At 43.0% G+C, this 20,164-nt stretch overlaps 1 protein-coding gene and 2 long non-coding RNA genes across 16 annotated transcripts in view; 1 reads left to right on the top strand and 2 right to left on the bottom strand.

Moving 5' to 3' along the window:
- Positions 1-9,288, bottom strand: part of LOC102733235 (zinc finger protein 613) — a 24,377-nt gene extending 15,089 nt beyond the window's left edge. For 10 of the 14 annotated variants that reach the window (XR_014141040.1, XR_014141041.1, XR_014141038.1 and 7 more), the window contains exons 1-4: positions 9,173-9,288; positions 3,949-4,145; positions 2,401-2,527; positions 2,030-2,122 (exon numbers count right to left, since the gene is read on the bottom strand). Coding sequence is in view for 3 of the 14 variants with exons in the window: in XM_081807650.1 (XP_081663776.1) it covers positions 2,030-2,122; positions 2,401-2,527; positions 3,949-3,963 (235 nt within the window). In the remaining 11 variants the exon portion in view is untranslated. Of the gene's footprint in view, positions 1-2,029; positions 2,123-2,400; positions 2,528-3,948; positions 4,146-9,128 lie in introns of those variants that run through there. The other 4 variants (XR_014141044.1, XR_014141048.1, XM_081807652.1 and 1 more) reach the window with 2 other exon arrangements.
- The window catches only part of LOC145717689 (uncharacterized), a 147,444-nt gene that overhangs the window by 52,373 nt on the left and 74,907 nt on the right, over positions 1-20,164 (bottom strand). The gene's annotated exons all lie outside the window — the stretch shown is intronic.
- Positions 13,883-20,164, top strand: part of LOC102733532 (uncharacterized) — a 22,114-nt gene continuing 15,832 nt past the window's right edge. The window contains exons 1-2 of the long non-coding RNA XR_014141071.1: positions 13,883-14,561; positions 16,754-18,277. This is a non-coding gene — a long non-coding RNA (uncharacterized LOC102733532). The remainder of the gene's footprint in view (positions 14,562-16,753; positions 18,278-20,164) is intronic.

Below are 20,164 nucleotides of genomic sequence, written 5' to 3'. Positions count from 1 at the left end.
TTTTTTTTTTAAAGATTTTATTTATTTATTTGAGAGAGAGAGAATGAGAGACAGAGAGCATGAGAGGGAGGAGGGTCAGAGGGAGAAGCAGACTCCCTGCCGAGCAGGGAGCCCGATGCGGGACTCGATCCCGGGACTCCAGGATCATGACCTGAGCCGAAGGCAGTCGCTTAACCAACTGAGCCACCCAGGTGCCCCTAAATGAATAAAATCTTAAAAAAAAAAAGACTGGTAATATGATTAGTTGGGACTTAATGTTACTGATTATCCTAAGGAAAAGGAAAGATTTAAGGGAATGAATCCAGCAGTCTCATTTAAGATGGACTAAAATAATGATCAGAATGAACAATTATACAAGGAAATTAAAGCAAAGCAGGCATGGGGTTTAATGATGTGGCCTGGGCTGGGAACAAAAAATGACAAATTTTAAGAAATCAGCAGGAATAGCAAAGACTTTACATAGGAAACTGAGAAGGTCAGGAAGTGTCTAGAAAAAAAACACACTTCACCGCCCCTGGTTCCCACAGAGAGCCGCTACAACTCTTACAATTTCCTAAGTGATAAGAGCACTCAGAGTTCTCTGAGCTGTTGTAGCAAGTAAGCAAATCCAGGGGGAGGAGGTCATGGGAACCTCCGATTTGTAGCCAAGACAGACAGAAGTTGTGAGTAACCTGGGGACCTACTAATTGTGACTGATATCTAAAGTGGGGGCAAAAAAAGAATACCCTTTTCCTCAATCAATAAGTGTGATTACTCTTTCCAGAAAAATAAAAAATATGGGCGCCTGGGTGGGTCAGCTGGTTAAGTGTCTGCCTTCTACTCAGGTCATGATCCCAGGGTCCTGGGATCAAGCCCCGAGTCAGACTCCCCGATCAGTGGGGAGCCTGCTTCTCCCTCTCCCTCTGCCTGCCACTCCCCCTGCTTGTGCTCTCTCTGTCAAATATATAAATAAAATCTTTTAGGAAGGAAGGAAGGAAAGAAGAAAGGAAGAAAGAGAAAGAAAGGGGGAGGGAAGGAAGGAAGGAAGGAAGGAAAAAAAGAAAGAAAGGGAAAGAAAGAAAGGGAAAGAGCAAAACAAAGGAAGAAAGAGAGAAGTAAGTGGGGGGCAATCTCACGTGACGGAGCCCTTAACCTGTGGGATCTGACACTACCTCCAGGTAGATAATGTCAGAATTGAGGTAAATCGTAGGACACCTGCCTCGTGTCACAAAGAACTGCTTGGTGTGAGGAAAACTGCCAACACATGGTGTCAGAAGCACTGTGTGTGGTAGTGGTGTCAGAGTAAAGAAGACACAAGAGGTTTTCCTACACAGCCAGAATGTAAGACATAAAGAACAGCAGGTACTGTGGACTGAATGTTTATGTCCCCCCCAAATTCACATTGTTGAAATTCTAACTCCTAATCAAAAATGGAGGTGAATGTTAAGAAGGGAAGCTGACATTATCCAAAGGGGCAGGAAAGTGCAGCAGTCAGCAGACAGTGCTCAAAACAAACATTTCTCTTTGGAGAGAGGTGAGGAAGGCAGACTTTTGTAACAAGAGAAGCAGAAGGAACAGGTGGTGACACAATGCTGGGAGAAGGGTGGTAAGATTTGAGATTTTTAAAAATATTTTATTTATTTATTTGACAGAGAGAGACAGCGAGAGAGGGAACACAAGCAGGGGGAGTGGGAGAGGGAGAAGCAGGCTTCCTGCTGAGCAGGGAGCCCGATGCGGGGCTCGATCCCAGGACCCTGGGATCACGACCTGAGCCGAAGGCAGACGCTTAACGACTGAGCCACCCAGGCGCCCCAAGATTTGAGAATTCGAAAAAGAAATCTAGAGAGAAAATTAATGGAGACCTATGTGAAACAAACAGGGATTGAACCCAAGAAGTGATAAGTGCTCTAAGCACCTCAAAGAAAAAGAGCCCTTCTCGGGGAGATTCCTGGAGCTCTGTTCACATGTTCTCAGACACCCCTGCAGCTGTGACAGGTCTGAGTGACTAAATACGAATTCCTTGCCACCATCCTTGTAGGTTTTCTCTCACCTGGACGGATTCGACTGGGGATCTCATGTTCTGTCGTCCACAGTTCCCCTTGTTCCAATCTGGAGAGTGCATCTGGCTTGCTGGCCATGTACCCTGTGCGTGGGAAATGACAGAAGAGGTAGGCTCTGTGAACTGGGCTGGGGTCTGCCAACACAGAGCAATATTATATTTTAGGAGCCAAGCAATTTGCAGATCGGCAAAGCTAAAGGTCTTCTCTCAGGACGGGCCCATTATACCCTCGAATCTGAGGCCAGAGAGGGGACTGAGAACCTACACTTCTGAGAGGCACACACACGCCAGAGATCTCGGAAGCTGCGAGAGGAAAGGCCACTGATGGGTCCCTCTGAGTGACACAGGGGAGCTGTCCTCACCCACTGACACCAGGTTGCTATAGTTCTCCAACATCACGTCCCGGTACAGGTCCTTCTGGGTGGGGGCGAGGAGCTGCCACTCCTCCCAGGTGAAGTCCACGGCCACGTCCTCCAGTGTCAGCGATTCCTGTAACAACACGGTCCTGTATCATGTGAGTGTTCCTCTAGTTACTGAAATGGAAGGAATATAAAGGAAGTTGCTGTGCTCATGTTCACCGCACAGGTGTTTTGATTGTTTGTTAAAGATTAATCTATTTATTTTAGAGGGAGAGAGAGCATGCAAGCGGGGGGCAGAGGGAGAGGGAGAGAATCTCGAGCAGACTCCCTGCTGAATGCAGAGCCCTACAAAGGGCTCAATCCCAGGACCCCGAGATCATGACCTGAGCCAAAATCAAGAGTCGGCCATAACCGACTGAGCTCCAGGCACCCCAGGTGTCTTGATTTTTTTTTTAACTACATCGTTATAGAAGCAAAAATACATCCACATTCAATCCTATATATAACAAAATACTCTGTGATCATGCAGTAGCATTCAACAAATCACTAGTTTCTGTAGTAAGTAGCCATTAAACTCTCCTGCTAAACTAAAAACATTTCCAATATATGTATTTGAAGCATTAGCTCTACATACATGAAAAAGCACCTTACTTTTGCTATAGGACTTCGTAATCATTGGAATTTTTTTTTATCTTTAAAATATATTCAGGGACTTTTACAGGATTAAATTTTAAAAGGAGGCAGTAGGAATTGGCTTTGAACATGAACAAGAAGCATGTACTATCTTACATAAGAGGAAGTTCAAAAGCAAACCCTCTGGATCCCAACAACCTTGACAGACAACAGTACCTTCAATCCCCTACTGCTGTATCTGAACTCAAACACCCAATTTAGCCACTTGTTCATACAGGACCTTTGAAAGTCATTTTCAACCTTCAACCCTTCCATTTTCTTAGGTCACCTAGGTTTTATTTCTAGATTAGCCCTGACAGCTACAAGGCTGGGTCCATGGGTCACCGTTATGATGCCAGGAAGAACTGTGCCCACTGAGTTCTCTTGGTCTATTCTCAAAGAGCTCTTCGAGAAACCTTCTTTTGCACTGAGGAGAAAGCTGAAGCTAAGCACAAGACACTGTCTACCATATCATGTCTAGGAAGCACCTTTAAACAAAAGTCCTGACACCCAAGTGCCATGAAATATAGAGTGACAGCCTTGTGGAACCAGGCTGCTTTCTCCTCCATGATTGCATATCCTGTGATCATCATGATTCTCTAATTGTGATGGCCGCCAGAGGTATCAGACATAAGCTGACAGCTAGCATAGCCTGTAGGATGCTCCAGTCACCTGTGATGTTCTAACATTAGTCATTTAGTGTGGATCCTATGAACAATATATTCCTGATCCTATTTGCCTTGATACTGAAGTTGGAATCTAAATCTATTTCTGCACAAGTCCTACTTTACCAATTTATACTTTTCCATTTAATTCAACTGAGTTTTAAAGTCCTCCAGATCAATCACAGAATGAAGTAAAAGAATAAAACTAAGTCACCTGGTCCTTAATCATTTTCTTCTGTGACTGGAAACACCCAGTAAAAGGGACTTGTGTGTTTAGTTTCTTCTTGAATTCCCCTCAATTCCTGAAATCTTGGTCTCTGCTCAATGGTGTCCCCACAAATGACCACACACTGGTCCTGAGACCTTCTTGCTTTACTTGTTGGATCTTGCTCCTAGAGTAGGACCTGTGGGCTGAAAAGTAAATTCACTTTGAGTACATATTTCCTCTGGACCAGGATGTTATCCCTGCTACTGCCCCTCACCGGATTTCAAGGCCATCTGTCCCTTTATTTGAAATCCCAGAGGCTACTGCACTCTGGAGCAATGAAACAGCAGATTGTGAGTATGTGAGCATTTTCTTCTATGAAATGGAAGTGGAGTCTGTGAAAGGAGAGGAGAACCAGCACAGCATGACGCCCCACAGCAGAGTGGCTTCTCACACAGTCAGTTTTTAGAAGGAGAACATGTAAAAGGTGAGGATTTGGACATCTATTCCTTTAAGACCAAGTGTACTCATGTACAAGTTTTTGTACACACCTCAGTTTGAAGACAAACATGCTCAGCAAAGAATTACCTAACAAACCATTTTCACTAATCATCCTGTGAAAGGAAACAAAAGGCAAATCAAGAGAAAAAAGTTAAAGCATATAGAACAAGACTATTCTTTCTGGCTATATACACATTGAGTGAAAGTATAAAAACATGCATTATATAGAACAAGTTCAAGAAAGCCATTATGTTTGGGGAGGGAGGGGGTGGATTAGAGGCCATCACTTAAGTTGCATTTACAGTCAGTTTATTTCTTTAAAAAAGTACTAATGACCAAAATGACAAAACAAAATTAATCATAATCATGTACATCATGGATGAAAATCCCACTGAATGAAAATGGCAGAGTGGGAAGTTCCAAGGCCTGTACCTCCACAGAAACACTGAAACAAGAACTGTCAGAATAGGGGCGCCTGGGTGGCTCAGTTGGTTAAGCGACTGCCTTCGGCTCAGGTCATGATCCTGGAGTCCCGGGATCGAGTCCTGCATCGGGCTCCCTGCTCGGCAGGGAGTCTGCTTCTCCCTCTGACCCTCCTCCCTCTCATGCTCTTTGTATCTCATTCTCTCTGTCTCAAATAAATAAAATCTTTAAAAAAAAAAAAAGAACTGTCAGAATAAAGAACAAAACAAAACCTTTATCATAACTCTGAAAAACAGTCACAGGTTTACAGCAGCAGAGTGATTGCTCAATCAAGAAAGAAGCAACTTAAAAATGGTAGGAAAGCTCTGTGCCATTTTTATTTGCCCCTGCTTCAATCCCTCCCCAGTTTGGTAGTAGTCCTAGAGATGGGAGCCAGCATTCCCAGTGGGGGACTCTGGTTCCTGGTCCTGGAATGAGTAGAGAAGACTGTATTTGCAAAGAATTGTGTTTAACTGTTCCAACCTGTGTGAGGCCTACCTGAAGGACTAATGCAGTGCGCTCATCCCTCTAATTTGGACCTCACACAAGATGGAAAAGCAATGGGTGGCTCTCAAAAACAATGTAAGGTGGGGGCGCCTGGGTGGCTTAGTTCGTTAAGCAACTGACTTGATTTCGGCTCAGGTCATGATCTCAGGGTCGTGGGACCAAGCCCCAAGTCAGGCTCTGCATTCAGCATGCAATTTGCTTGAGATTCTCTCTCCCTCTCGCTCTGCCTCTCCCCCCTCACATGTGTACTAAATAAATAAATAAATAAATAAATAAAATCTTAAAAAGACACACAAAACAGGATAATCAAAATCAAAATCACAAGAAACAAGTATTGGCGAGGATGTCAAAAAATAGGAACCCTCATCCATTGCTGGTGGGAACGCAAACTGGTGTAGCCACCATGGAAGACATTACGGAGATTCCTTAAAAGACTAAAATAGAACAACCTTATGACCCAGGAACTGCACGACTGGGTACTTACCCAAAGAATATGAAAACACTAATTCAAAGGGATATATGCACCCCTAGGTTTACTGCAGCATTATTTACAATAGCCAGATTATGGAAGCAAACTAAATGTCCATTGACAGATGAATGGATAAAGAAAATGTGGTGTGTATATATATGTGTGTGTGCATGTATATATAGATAACAACACATATATTTATTATAACTATATATAATATGTATGTATTATATACATAATATATATAATATGTAATGGAATATTATTAGTATATGTTACTATTTTATGGTATATATTATATATACAACATGTATATTATATATATAATGGAATATTATTCAGCCATAAAAAAGAATGAAATCTTGCCGTTTGCAACAATATGGATGGATCCACAGAGTATAATGCTAAGTGAAATAAGCCAGTCAGAGAAAGACAAATACCATATGATTTCATTCATATATGGAATTTAAGAAACAAAACAATGAACAAAAAAAAAGAGACAAACTGGGGCACCTGGCTGACTCAGTCGAAAAAACTTGCAACTCTTGATATTTGGGTCATGAGTTCAAGCCCCATGTTGGGTGCAGAAATTACTTAAATAAATAAATAAACTTAAGAGAGAGAGAAACAAACCCAAAAACAGACTCTTAACTATTGAGAACAAAATGATGGCTACCAGAGGGGGAACTGGTGAAATAGATGAAGGGGATTAAGAGTACACTTATCTTGATGAGCACTGAGTAATATATGGAATTGTTGAATTACTATATTGTACAAATTAATTAACACTATGTTAATTACAATGGAATTTTCTTTTAAGTTTGTACACAAATGTTTAAGGAGATTTATTCATTTATTATTTTTTTTTTAAAGATTTTATTTATTTATTTGAGAGAGAGAGAGCTCATGAGAGGGGGGAGGGTCAGAGGGAGAAGCAGACTCCCTGTTGAGCAGGAAGCCCGATGTGGGACTCGATCCCGGGACTCCAGGATCGTGACCTGAGCCGAAGGCAGTCGCTTAACCAACTGAGCCACCCAGGTGCTCTATTTATTTATTTTTAAAATATTTTATTTGTTTATCTGACAGAGAGAGCACAAGCAGGCAGACAGGCAGAGGGAGAGGGAGAAGCCAACTCCCCACCGAGCAGAGAGCCCTACAGGAGGCTTGATCCCAGGACCCCCGGATCATGACCTGAGCCGAAGGCTGATGCTTAACCGACTGAGCTACCCAGGTGCCCCAGGAGCATTATTTATAATAGCCAAAATGTGGAAACAACCCAAATATTCTTCAGCTGATGAAAGGATAAACAAAATGTGTTATATCCACACAATGGGATATTATTCAGGTATAAAAAAGGAATGAAGTAAACATACATGTTACCACATGGATAAGCCTCTTACATTAAGTGAAAGAAACCAATCACAAAAGTGCACATAGCATATGACTGCATTTGCATCATTTACACGAAATGTCCAGGACAGGCAAATCTATAGAGACAGAAAGATTAGTAGTTGCTACAGGTAGAACTCTAATTATATGCTTGCTGAAACATTTAGGGAAAAATACATAAATGTCTGCTACTTACTTTGAAATACATGTTTAAAAATGTAGATTAATGATTGAGAAGTGATATATGGAGAGATACGGGATAAAAGAAACAAAATCATGATGACAAAATCTAGGTGGTAGGCATAAGAGGTGTTCAAATGTAAAATTCTTTAAACCAGGAACGTTCTAGGGGCGCCTGGGTGGCTCAGTCGTTAAGCGTCTGCCTTCGGCTCAGGTCATGATCCCAGGGTCCTGGGATCAAGCCAATGTCGGGCTCCCTGCTCAGTGGGAAGCCTGCTCCTCCCTCTCTCACTCTCCCTGCTTGTATTCCCTCTCTCACTGTGTCTCTCTGTCAAATAAAATCTTAAAAACAAAACAAAACAAACTATGAACTTTCTAATAAAAATCAGAGGGAATGGGAAGTTCATAATACTAAAAATTCAGTGAAGTAAGCAGAAATAAAATAAGTATTTTTAATGTAATTGCTCTTCTAAGAGATAGTAAATTGAAAGAGAACAAAAAGATAAACACTTCACAATGGCAAAAAATTAAAGATCAAGGTGGGCAGGAGGAACAGGAAACCACATGCACGGGTAAATGGAGAATCATAATCTACTTTCAAAAGTGATTACTGAATATTTAAGTATTTAAATTCTATGTAGGGGCACCTGGCTGGCTTAGTCGATGGAGCATGGAACTCTTGATCTCAGGGTTATGAGTTTGAGCCCCACCTTGGGTGTAGAGATTACTTAAACATAAACATCTTTAAATTGTACCTAAATGAATGCAGAGATTAAGTGATTCCAGTCACAATGGCACAGATTTGCCTCCTGACGGTATATACTGCTACATTAGTTTAAAAAAAATTTTTTTAAAGAAAAAACTTACGTTTATTATATAGTATTTATGACATGAAACTAAATATTGAGGCAAATTATGCCAGTGTTTCAGCAGGTTATTGGAATTGTGAAACATAGAAAAAATAAAGACTGAAGAGGAAATAAATGAAAAAAGTTAACAGATACTAACATTGGGGAACAGAACTGGGTTAACAGCAATGTTAGTTTACTTGTGTTACAATGGCACCGAAAAGAAACTTTTCCAAGTGTGTGTGCGTATGCTTACACACAGAGAATCTGCAGAAAAGGCAAAATCCTCATCTTTAGTAGAAACCACTTTGGTTGTCTTTAATCCTCCATCTCCAACCAAGCTCTCATAACTATGGGGTCGAGAGGAGATGTGTAAAGCGAAAGGCAAACTAGGGGCTTGGACTGGAGGGAAAGAAACCGTGGAACCTCAACCCACCCAGCAATCTACTTCAGCCGTCACAAACCTCTCAAGAGCCGACACACCTGGACCTCCCCCACCCCCGAAATAATCCCGAAACACCAGGGTTCGCTGGCCGTGCGCCCCAGCTCGTCACTGAGCCGCAGGGTAAAACCCGAATCCGAAGTGGACAACACTTTCACTGATAAAAACCACCCGCTCCCTAGTCTTCAATCACCGGGCGCTACAGACAAACCAAACCCTGACCACGGACTCGGAAACGTTCATCTCCACACACCTGTAACAACTGACCCCCACAATCCTTCAGGACCGACTCCAAAGCCACCGCACCCACAGACACCCCGTCACGGGCTCCCACTTGCTTCCTCTCCCCAACGGACCCCACTCCTCCACCCACCCGGGAACCCACAGACACCTTGGTCCTCTCATCCCGCTCCACAAGCCGAACCATACACAGACCTGATTTTCTAGTGACCCCACCGCGACCTCCTCCAAGCAGCATTTCCGCGAATACTCCTGCCGCGCCCATGCCCGGCCTCCGCGACGGCGGCCGAGAAGGACCAGAGGCGTTTCTGCGGAGCATGGCCGTCTGGACTTCCGGCTTTTCCCGGAGTCAATATGTCTGCGCCCATCTGGCTACCGGTCCCCGAGGCGGCCATCCTTCAGTAATCGACGTACGGAAGGCGAAGTGGCCGTTTTGGTCAGAAGAGCCAGGTGAGGCTCCGTACAGTGAAAACCTACCGAAAATAATCCCATTTCTCTCACCTTAAATCTTGCGCTGCAAACGGCACTGATTTTCAGAAGCTCGAACTTACACAAGTCAAACATGGGGTAGGGTAGTCCACCTCAGCGGGTTGGCGAGAAAAGTAATCCACTTTGCACGAAGAAGGATTTGGAAAACACACAAGGCGAAGCCATCTTAGAAGTTAGGTATCCCGGCGCCCGGGTGGCTCAGTCGTTAAGCGTCTACCTTCCGCTCAGGTCGTGATTCCAGGGTCCTGGGATCGAGCCCCGCATTGGGCTCCCTGCTTAGTGGGGAGTCTGGTTCTCCCTCTGCCCCTGCTTGTGTCCCCTCTCTCGCTGTGTCCCTTTCTGTCAAATAAATAAAATCTTTTTTTTTTTTAATTTATTTATTTGACAGAGAGAGCGAGCGAGAGCAGGAACACAAGCAGGGGGAGTGGGAGAGGGAGAAGCAGGCCTCCGGCTGAGCAGGGAGCCCGATGCTGGACTCGATCCCACGACCCTGGGATCATGACCTGAGCGGAAGGCAGACGCTCAAGGACTGAGCCACCCAGGCGCCCCTGTCAAATAAATAAAATCTTAAAAAAAAAAAAAAAAAAAAAGTTAGGTATCCGTACAAAAATAAAAAATCTTTCAACGGACTAAAAAGAGCAAACATAAAGGCCAAAGGACAAATACCCTGGGAACGCTTCTGACTGGATATGGAGGCTGAGAGGAAGATTTTTGAGGACAAAAAAGTATCTGGAGAAGCACTCACGGTACAGGGAGAGTGATGATGCCATCCATGGAGGTGAAAAAACAGCAACTGGGAGAAACCAAGCTCTCCCTGTGGGGAGACACAGTTACGGCCCAGAAAGGTGAGGAGAGCAGTCCCAAGCCAATGTCCAGGTGGCAAGTTATTCACACGTGATAGCTGGCTCCCACGTGGAGCCCGTGCCAAGGGCGGGGCTTTCTGAGAACCAAGGGCCAGAATTTCTGGAAGGAATAAATAAAACAACTCCAGGGAGAATTTAAAAGTTGTACAAGAAAGGAAAAATAATCCTAGTACACTACATGGCTGAGCTATAAATAGTATTTACATAGTCATCATAATGTAAACACCAAATCTAATCCAACCAAAATTAACATATAACTCCTGGAAGAATGAGGAAAAGTAAATCCCTATGTGCAGAAAACTGTATTTGCAGGAAGAGTTATTCTGAAGTTTCCTTTATGATAAATCTATGGATAAAGCCCCCAAATTAAAAATCCACTGTTAGTATATCCATATTACTTAAACTATCAAAATCTTTAAAAGAATAAAAATCCTTTCAAAACTAACTCAAGCTTAAAGAGAATTGCAAAATAAAACAGAATCATGGGGCGCCTGACTGGCTCAGTCAGAAGAGCATGCGACTCCTGATCTCTAGGTTGTGTGTTCAATCCCCATGTTGGGTGTAGAGATTACTTAAATAAATTAAAACTGAGAACCACATGAGGCAGCAATTCCACTCCTAGATATTTACTCAAAAACAATGACATGTCCTTAGGAAGACTTACACAAGAAAATTCATAGCACCTTTATTCATAATAGCCCCAGACTAGGGTGTGTGTCAATATAGGAGAATGGGGGTAGAATAATAGTTATAAATACACACAAGGTAAACAAGCAGCTTATAAAATTAAAGAAAAACTGAAATAAGATTTTTTTTAAAGATTTATTTATTTCAGGGGCGCCTGGGTGGCTTAGTGCATTGAGCATCTGCCTTCAGCTTGGGTCATGATCCCAGGGTCCTGGGATTGAGCCCCGCAGGATTGAGCCTGCTTCTACCTCTACCTCTGCCTGCCGCTCCCCATGCTTGTGCGCTCTCGCTCTCTCTCTGTCAGATAAATAAATAAAAGCTTTAAAAAAAACCCAAAAGATTTATTTATTTGAGAGGGGTCAGGGTCAGAGGGAGAGGGAGAGAGTGTCTCAAGCAGAATCCACATGAGCGTGGGACCTGACGCAGGGCTCGATCTCCCAACCCTGAGATCACAACCTGAATGAAACCAAGAGTTGGATGTCCAACCGTGCCACCCAGGTGCCCCTGAAATAAGATTTTTATTCACCCTTAAGATGGGCAAAGATTAAAAGATTGATGAGATATTGAGGAAATAGGCATTCTGATAGACTTGGCCTTTTTTTCCCCCCATGTGTGAAGTGAGGGTAATATTTAGTTTCACCATCAATAGCTTTTGATGTGGGGAACAAAGGCAAAAGAAAAAAATAAAATTTCCTTAAATCTTACATCCATTGACAAGTCTTTGAGAGAGGCAGAGTGACCTTCCTCTAGGAACTCAACTGCCTCAATGTTAATATTTTGCTAAGGGCAAAAGGCAGTCCTAGCTTAACATTATCCCAACTTCCAGGATCTTATAAGTCTCCTTTAACTTATAAAAATTCCTTTGGAAACTTCCTTTATCTCCACCCACCAAGATATATGTTAGCAATCATCCACCAAGCATATGGCCCACTGATGTACATCTGAAGGGTCATTGAAGCGGGAGAGTGAAGTTCTTGTCTCAAAGGGTTGAAGAATGAATCTCACGGATAAAGGAGAGTAAGTAAAGTGATAAGAGTTTTATTAAGCAAGGATACAGGAAAAGCTCTCAGGAGTAAGGGGGTTCTGACAGGGTTGCCAACATGGGCCTCCACCAACAGTCTTTTATTTAGAACTAACCAGGGAGCTTGTGGCCTTATCATTCTTGTAATGTCTTGGTTTAAGTGAGGATTGATGATAACATCTTTAATAGTTTATTTCTTCTTTGGGGTCTGGTTATTCTTTGTTGGTCACTATGTGACTATCATAAAAAGACCCCACCTCTGACGCCCAGGGCAGGGTGGTCTGGTTTGTTCCTTATATCTGGTTTCATTACACCTCAGCATTTCTGGGATTCCTGTGAGCCTGATCACCTAGCCCCCTACCTATCTCTTCCTACCTACCCCCGCCTGTCTCTTACTCGGTGAGACTCTTCAAATGTCTATCAGTGGGTCATATACTTCAGGGATGATTGCCACCATGTATCATGGGGGGGAGGATAGAGATAAAGGAAGTTTCCAAAGGAATTTTTATATGTTAAAGTAGATTTACAGGATCCTGGAGGTCGGGCTAAGATTGCCTCTTGCCCTTAGTAAAGTGTCAACATCCAGGCAGTTGAGTCCCTACAGGAATGTAACTGCCCACCTCAAGGGCTTGCCAAAGGGCTGCAAGCAGTAAGGAAATTTAATAATTTTTCTTCTGCCTTTGTTTCCCACATCATCATGACTAAGATTTTATTAGACAGTAATAAATGACCTTTTCCTAACAATAGCTAGCCCCCTCAAAGTCCTGGAAACCTTGCTTCCAAAATTCCTTAAAGACTTATGCTATCCCTAACCCTCTTCCAAATTGAGTGTATATAATCAATTGCTCCTCACAATCCCGGTGCAGCTCTTTCTGCCCACAGGTCCTGTCCCCATGCTTTAATAAAACCACTTATTTACACTGAAAATGTTTCAAGAATTGGCTGTTTGTTCCAAATGACAACATTTCCACATCAGCTTTCAGAGTGCTAAGATAATGTAATTACTACACCTGAACTAGTTCCCTGTTCAAAAAATGTGTATACACTTAATATAAATTAACTATTTGTTTTAGTATCAAGTTCTTTTTTAAAAAAGATTTTATTTATTTATTCGAGAGAGAGAGCAAGCACGGGAGTACAAGCGGGGGTTGGGTGGGCAGAGGGAGAGGGAAAGCAGGTTTCCCGCAGAGCTGGGAGCCTTCGCCCTTGGGGGGCTCAGTGACCTGAGCTGAAAAGGAGATGATTAACCGACTGCGCCACCCAGCTACCCTCTTCCCGGGATCCAGTTTTTGAAGAAGGATAGCAGCCAGTGAAATGTATTCATCAATAGAACCGGTTTGGGACAACAATCTATTATTATCTACCCAACAAATATTGTTCATTCTCTTTGACTCAATTCCAATTTTAATAATTACTTCACTAGAAATTATATGTGAAAACATTTGAGTTGAGATAAAAACCTTTTAAGAAATTTCTACCAACAGGGGCGCCTGGGTGGCTCAGTCGTTGGGCGTCTGCCTTCGGCTCAGGTCGTGGTCCCGGGGTCCTGGGATCGAGCCCCGCATCGGGCTCCCTACTCGGCGGGGGGGCCTGCTTCTCCCTCTCCCACTCCCCCTGCTTGTGTTCCCTCTCTCGCTGTGTCTCTCTCTGTCAAATAAATAAAAAAATCTTTAAAAAAAAAAAAGAAATTTCTACCAACAATTTCTAGTCTTCTATCCTCCACATTTCTCCACCCTCTACCTTGGTGATGAGCACAGCCCCTCCCTCACTACTAGCTCTACTTACCCACGAGCCCTCTCACCTTTCACCACCACCACCAGTCCTGGCAAGAAGAGATCTTTTCCTTAAACTGAATTAGTTTACTCTGTGCCCACAATGAGGCCTACTGCCTTTGTCGTACTACTCTGGCTTCTCGAAACCCTATACCGTTCTCTATAAGCATCTCCTAAGGTTGCTCCAATGGTTTCCACTCCTTAAAGGACACTCCCCTTTCCTGTACGGACAAGTGCACCTATTTCAAGATGGCCGCGCCGCTGTAAAGTTTTGCAGCTTGGCACGCACCAGCCCGCAAAGCGGAGGCGACGGCCTTTGGGCTTGGTGCGCCTTCGGAAGCCATAGAGACGGGAGCATGCGCATTGCCCTTTGTGGCGCTCACAACTGACGTAAGGTGGACTAGTACTATTCTCTCGGGCAGAAAAATGAGTTGTACGACCGGTCTTCCAATATGGCGGCGCCCACATAAATTGGCCAACAGGGCGCCGCCATACTCTCTCACAATGTCTTTGTCTAAAAGACCGAAAGCTGAACGGAGTCTTCGTCAGTGGAAGGACGCCCCCGGGGTGGTGGTTTGGCAGCCTGTGGTCTCGGATGCCACAGACGTTAAACTTGACTCTGTGAGGTGGAACAGTCGCGTCTGAAGCCGAAGTGATGGGCCGTGACTCTTTCCACCCACCCAGCTGGTGCGCGAAGGCTCTATTAAGGGGTCTCAGTTTCGCGTTCTGGGAGCGGAATAAGGTTGAGCGAGGTTTGTGGAGATTTGGAGTTCATGGTAGGGGAGGTTTGGATTGTCCGTGAGAGAAACAAGCCGTTGTGGGGTGGGAGATGCATTCTATGATTTGAGGGAGCGGGGTAGTAGGAAATGGTGCAGGCCTGGGGATGGTCCGGGATTGGAGTGGCCTGGAGAAAGGTGTTAAGAGTTTGGGGTATTGGGCGCCTGGGTGGCTCAGTTGGTTAAGCGACTGCCTTCGGCTCAGGTCATGATCCTGGAGTCCCGGGATCGAGGCCCGCATCGGGCTCCCTGCTCGGCAGGGAGTCTGCTTCTCCCTCTGACCCTCCCCCCTCTCATGTGCTCTCTGGCTCTCTCATTCTCTCTGTCTCAAATAAATAAATAAAAGAAAAAAAAGAAAAAAGAAACATAGTTTCTTTATAAAAAAAAAAAAGAGTTTGGGGTATTGCTTTGTAGGGGAGGTCAGTGACTGGGGCGATCTTGGAGGCAAATCAGTGATTGGCGTTACCTAGACAGTGGGTCAGTGATTTGGATGCGCTTGGAATAGGTCAGTGATTGGGGCGTCTTTCAGGTAAGGTCACTGATTGAGGACGAATGATGGGAGGTCAGTGTTTGGGGTGTTCATGAAGGAAGTCAGGAATGGAGGTGTCTTTGAGGGTGTGTGAGTGCCTGAAAAGGAATTATGGGGAAGATTAGTACTTAGGACGGCCTTGAGGGGCATGTCAGCAATTGGACCATCCTTGGAAAAAGGTCAGTGATTGAAGAATCCTTGGAGCATGTCACTCATCAGGACGTCCTTGGAGGGTTTACTAATGCCAGTGTCCATGGTGGGAATATTCATGGTGTTGGGAGGGTGGGGGTTCAGTGATTGAGACATCTTTGGTAGATAGTTTAGTGCTTTTTTTTTTTTAAAGATTTTATTATTTATTTGAGAGCGAAAGTGAGAGAGATCACACACACACACGGAGAGGTAGAAGCAGGTTCCTCGGCTGAGCGGAGAGCCCAACTTGGGGCTGGATCCCAGAACCCAGGGATCATGACTCCAGCCGAAGGCACTTAACCCGACTGAGCCACCCAGGTGCCCCTAGTTTAGTGCTTTTGATGTCCTTTGCTTAAGTCGGTGTTTGGGATGTACTTGGGGGGAGGGATCAGTGATTGAGTGATCTTTGGGGGTGGTCAGTGAATGGGGTGGCTTCTGGGGAGTTTAGTGCTTGGGGCAGCTTCGTTTCTTATCTTTGAGGGTCTCCAATGGTTATTTTATTTTTTATTTTCTGGTACATATAAAAGCAGTTATTTTTTTTTTTTTAAATCTTCTCTTTCCTTTCTTTACTGAACTCTTATTTCTAATGTAATTACTAATTGATTTTTGTAGGTTTTCCAGGTAAGCAGTTAGAACACCTGCAGGTAAGTTTAACTCAGAGGAAAGAATATGGACTTTGAATTTGGGCAGACCTAAGGTTTTTATCCATATTCTGCCACTTTACTATGTGAACTTGAGCAAGTTTCTCAACCTCTCTGAGACTCTTTTCCATTTGTTAAACAAAAACAAAAAATAAACTGTGCTAACTACTCATACAGTTAAAGATCACACAGTAGATACCCAAGACAGGTTAGCAGCAGTATACAAGTATTTATACCTGTTTCTCTGGATTTTTTAGGTTTTTAAAAATTTCTCACTGGACTTTTAACCCCCTATTTCTTAGTAATGGTCTTTCTCTAAGTGCAGCTTTAGTTTTGAGTAGTTTTGGTAAAATTACATAATTTCATGATGACAGGTTTGTTTGTATTTATTATAAAATAATTATGTTTATTGAAAAATAAGTCATCAGGTAATATATATTATTTTCTTTCTTTTTTTTTTTTAAAGATTTTTATTTATTTGACAGAGAGAGACACAGCGAGAAAGGGAACATAAGCAGGGGGAGTGGGAGAGGGAGAAGCAGGCTTCCCGCAGAGCAGGGAGCCCGATGCGGGTCTCGATCCCAGGACCCTGGGATCATGACCTGAGCCGAAGGCAGACATTTAACGACTGAGCCACCCAGGCTCCCCACTTTCTTTCTTTAGACTATCATATTAACCTACCACCTAAAGAAAACATATATTTTAGATATATATATTTGTGTATATCTAAAATACATATACACATACAAATAAGGACTCAAACAACTCAGAGAAATCTGTTAGACTCACACAATTTCTGTAATCCCCAGGTCCTGGCTTCCTGGGATAAAATAGTTCCTATGAGGGAAGGAAGTGAAGATACGAAGATCCACACTGCATCCTTGACCAGAGACCTTGAACTAGAGCTTCAGAATAGAGCCCAGAATCAACAACAGAGCAGATATTAGATTTTCTGATGGTATATAAGGGCTCCAGAAAATGTCCAAGTCCCAAGTGAGTTTATTTATATATTTATTTTCCATTAGGCCTTCCTGTGGATTTGAGGAGGCTTAATAATACATGTATTAAAAGAATATGTTTATTCATATTTATGAGGACTACTCTATACCAGATACAGCATGAAGAGATAAATGTCAGAATTTGGGAAAAAGTTAAACAAAGGATCAACTTCACAGCCAGGTTGCTACAAGAATATGTAAATCGTATGTTTGTACAAATTATTATTATTATTCTTTAAAGATTTTATTTATTTATTTGAGAGAGACAGAGATAGCGAGAGAGAGCATAAGCGGGGAGGAGAGGGAGAAGCAGGCTCTCCACTGAGCAGGGAGCCTGACGTGGGGCTCAATCCCAGGACCCCAGGACCATGGCCCAAGCCAAAGGCAGACGCCCAACTGACTCAGCCACCCAGGTGCCCCATTATACAAGTTATTTTAAGTTAGAACATAGATTATAACCCAGAAAGTTCTAAACAGTTTATAAAATCGAGCTACAAACTTGTCTTTAGTATTCCCCGTCCCACTTATCCATTGCTGCGTATCAAGTCACCCTGAAACCTGGTGGTATGCATTTATTTTTAATCCATTCTCATGGATTCAGTGGGTCAGGAAGTAAGACAGGGCCCATGGTGGTGTCTTACATGTTTGTAGGTTCCCAAGACCACTCTCAGGTTCAGTGATTTGCTAGAACTCAGAGTACTCAGAAACACTGTTATGCTCACAATTATAGTTTATTACAGCAAAAGCAAAAAGGTACATAAGGCCTGAACCAGGAGACACCAGGCAGAAGCTTCCACTTGTTCTGAGTGGAGTCACATAGACAGTGCTGGATTTTCCCAGCAATGACGTGTAACAGCACATTTTGAGTACTGCTAATCAGGGAAGCTCACTCAAGCCTTCATTTCCAGGGTTTTTATTTGGGTTGGACACATAAGCAGCGCTGACTACACAAATGGCTGACTTTAGTGTCCAGCCCTTTCAGAAGTTAAGCTGCCATGGTACCCAAATCTCCCACCATAAACAACATTGATGGTATGAATTATCTGGTGTAGCCCAAGGCTCTCAGGTAAAGATATTTCTAGGACTTAGAGGTTGCTTCCTATGTATGAACAGGTAAGCACCAAAACTTTTTTTGGCATGTGCAGGGTGTGGACAACCCAGATTGCTGTATTAATCCTTTATTGCACAGTTTGTCTCCACACTGTGATGTCTGAAACCTCACCTGGGAAGACTCAAAGGTTGGGGACTGGAATCATCTGAAGGCTTTTTCATTCCTATATCTGTTTTCCAGGATGACATGACTCAAAAACTAGACAGCTGAGGCTCTTGACTGGAGTATTTATGCATGGCCTCCCTTTGTGGCTTGGGCTTCTCACAGCATGATGCTAGATTCTAAGAGAACCGGACTGAAACTGCATGGCCTTTTCTGCCTTAGCTTCAGAAGTTATGCATCATCACTTCTGCTGCATTGTCTTTGTTACAAGGAAGTCCCTAAGACAAACTAGATTCAAGGGGAGGGGAACAGGCTCTACCTCTTGATGGGAGAGTGACAAAGTCACATTGCAGAAGGTTTGGAATGGGACATACTATTGTGGTGATCCTTGGGAAATACAATCTCCCACATGGCCAGCAATAAAAAATCGTTGGCGATTTGCCTTAAGGAGAAAGCTCCTCTAGAAAAGTAGATGGTTCCTGTCACGTAAGTAGGAAGAAATGTCTTTGATAGGTCATTAGTGAGATTGTTTGGTGCTCAGTTCCCTCTATAGCAAACCACCAATAAAATGGTATTTTCCCTGTGGTTATTTCTCAGCCATCCTCAGAAAAGCCAGTGGTGTTATATCAAAGCCAAACTCAAAGATCAGAGTGCTTCAGGGTTTCAAAACAGTGTAGCTCAAGTCCATAGGCTCCTGGAGGTCTGACTTTATCCAGGGATAACATCTAGATTATCAAGAAAAATGGATGGATTCTAAGACCATTATTTGGTCTTCCACAAACAGCCCTCAAAATTTAGTTTTTTCTTTAAATCAATGGTTCTCAATTTGGGATGATTTTGTCTGCCCAAGGGACATTTGACAATCTCCAGAGACATTTTTTATTTTATTTTATTTATTTTTTATTTTTTATTTTTTTAAGATTTTATTTATTTATTCATGAGAGACAGAGAGAGAGAGGCAAAGGGAGAAGCAGGCTCCCAAGGAGCAGGGAGCCCAATGCGGGACTCGATCCCAGGACCCTGGGATCATGACCTGAGCCGAAGGCAGACGCCCAACCATCTGAGCCACCCAGGCGCCCCAGAGACATTTTTTATTACCATAACTGCTAATAGGATCTAGTAAATAGAGGCCAGGGTTGCTGCTAAACATCCTATAACACACAGCACAGGCCTCCACCGCAAAAAGTTATCCAGCCCAAAATGTCAGTAGGGTTGAGGTTGAGGAACCCCAATTTATATTAATTAGCAAACATTTCCAAGTTATATCTATTAGCAACGTTTTAAAATGTGTCCTTCATAATCTCAGTTCACAATCCATTTCTTCTATTTTAAAAATATTCCAAAAAAAATTAAAAAATAAAAATAAAAAATGTTAAAAATCCAATTAATTAGTAAAGCTTAAAATATTCTCAGTGTCAAAGTTTCAAATAGTACAGAAGTTTCTAGAGCTAAACACTTAAGTTCCCCATTAATCCTTTTTCACCATCCTCAAGATAAACTATATAAAAAACATAGGTGTATTCTTTTGACTTCCCCTGTCAGCATTTACATATGTAACTATGAATTTGTATATATTTGAATTGGGGGTCCTTGGCCCACCCTCAGGTTCAATGATTCTCTAAAAGAACTCAAAAGGACTCAAAAAAAGCTCTGATTGTTATGAATTATTATAGTGAAAACATACAGGCTAAAATCAATAGAGGCAAAAGACACAGAGTAGAGTCCCGGAGAGACTAGGCACCAGCTTCCAGTTGTCCTCGCCAGTGGAGTGGCTTGAATAGCATTTAATTCTTCCAGCAATGATATGTAACAACAGGTGGGAAGTGTTGCCATCCAGGGAAGTTCACGTGCCCCTACGTATCTAGGATTTATTGGAAGTCAGTCAACACAGGCATTCAGCATACATGACTGACCTCAGCTACTCAGTCTCCAGCCCCTCAAAATTCAAACTGATAGAGCATAGCCTAGGCCTCAGGAATGGGAAAACACCTGTAGCGGGCTGGATATTA

The sequence above is a fragment of the Leptonychotes weddellii genome, chromosome 16 (genome assembly GCF_054177405.1).
Source record: "Leptonychotes weddellii isolate Sample4059 chromosome 16, ASM5417740v2, whole genome shotgun sequence".
Lineage (NCBI taxonomy): Eukaryota > Metazoa > Chordata > Mammalia > Carnivora > Phocidae > Leptonychotes > Leptonychotes weddellii.
The sequence above is the reverse complement of the archived record's forward strand: the minus strand, read 5'-3'. Positions and strand labels throughout refer to the sequence as shown.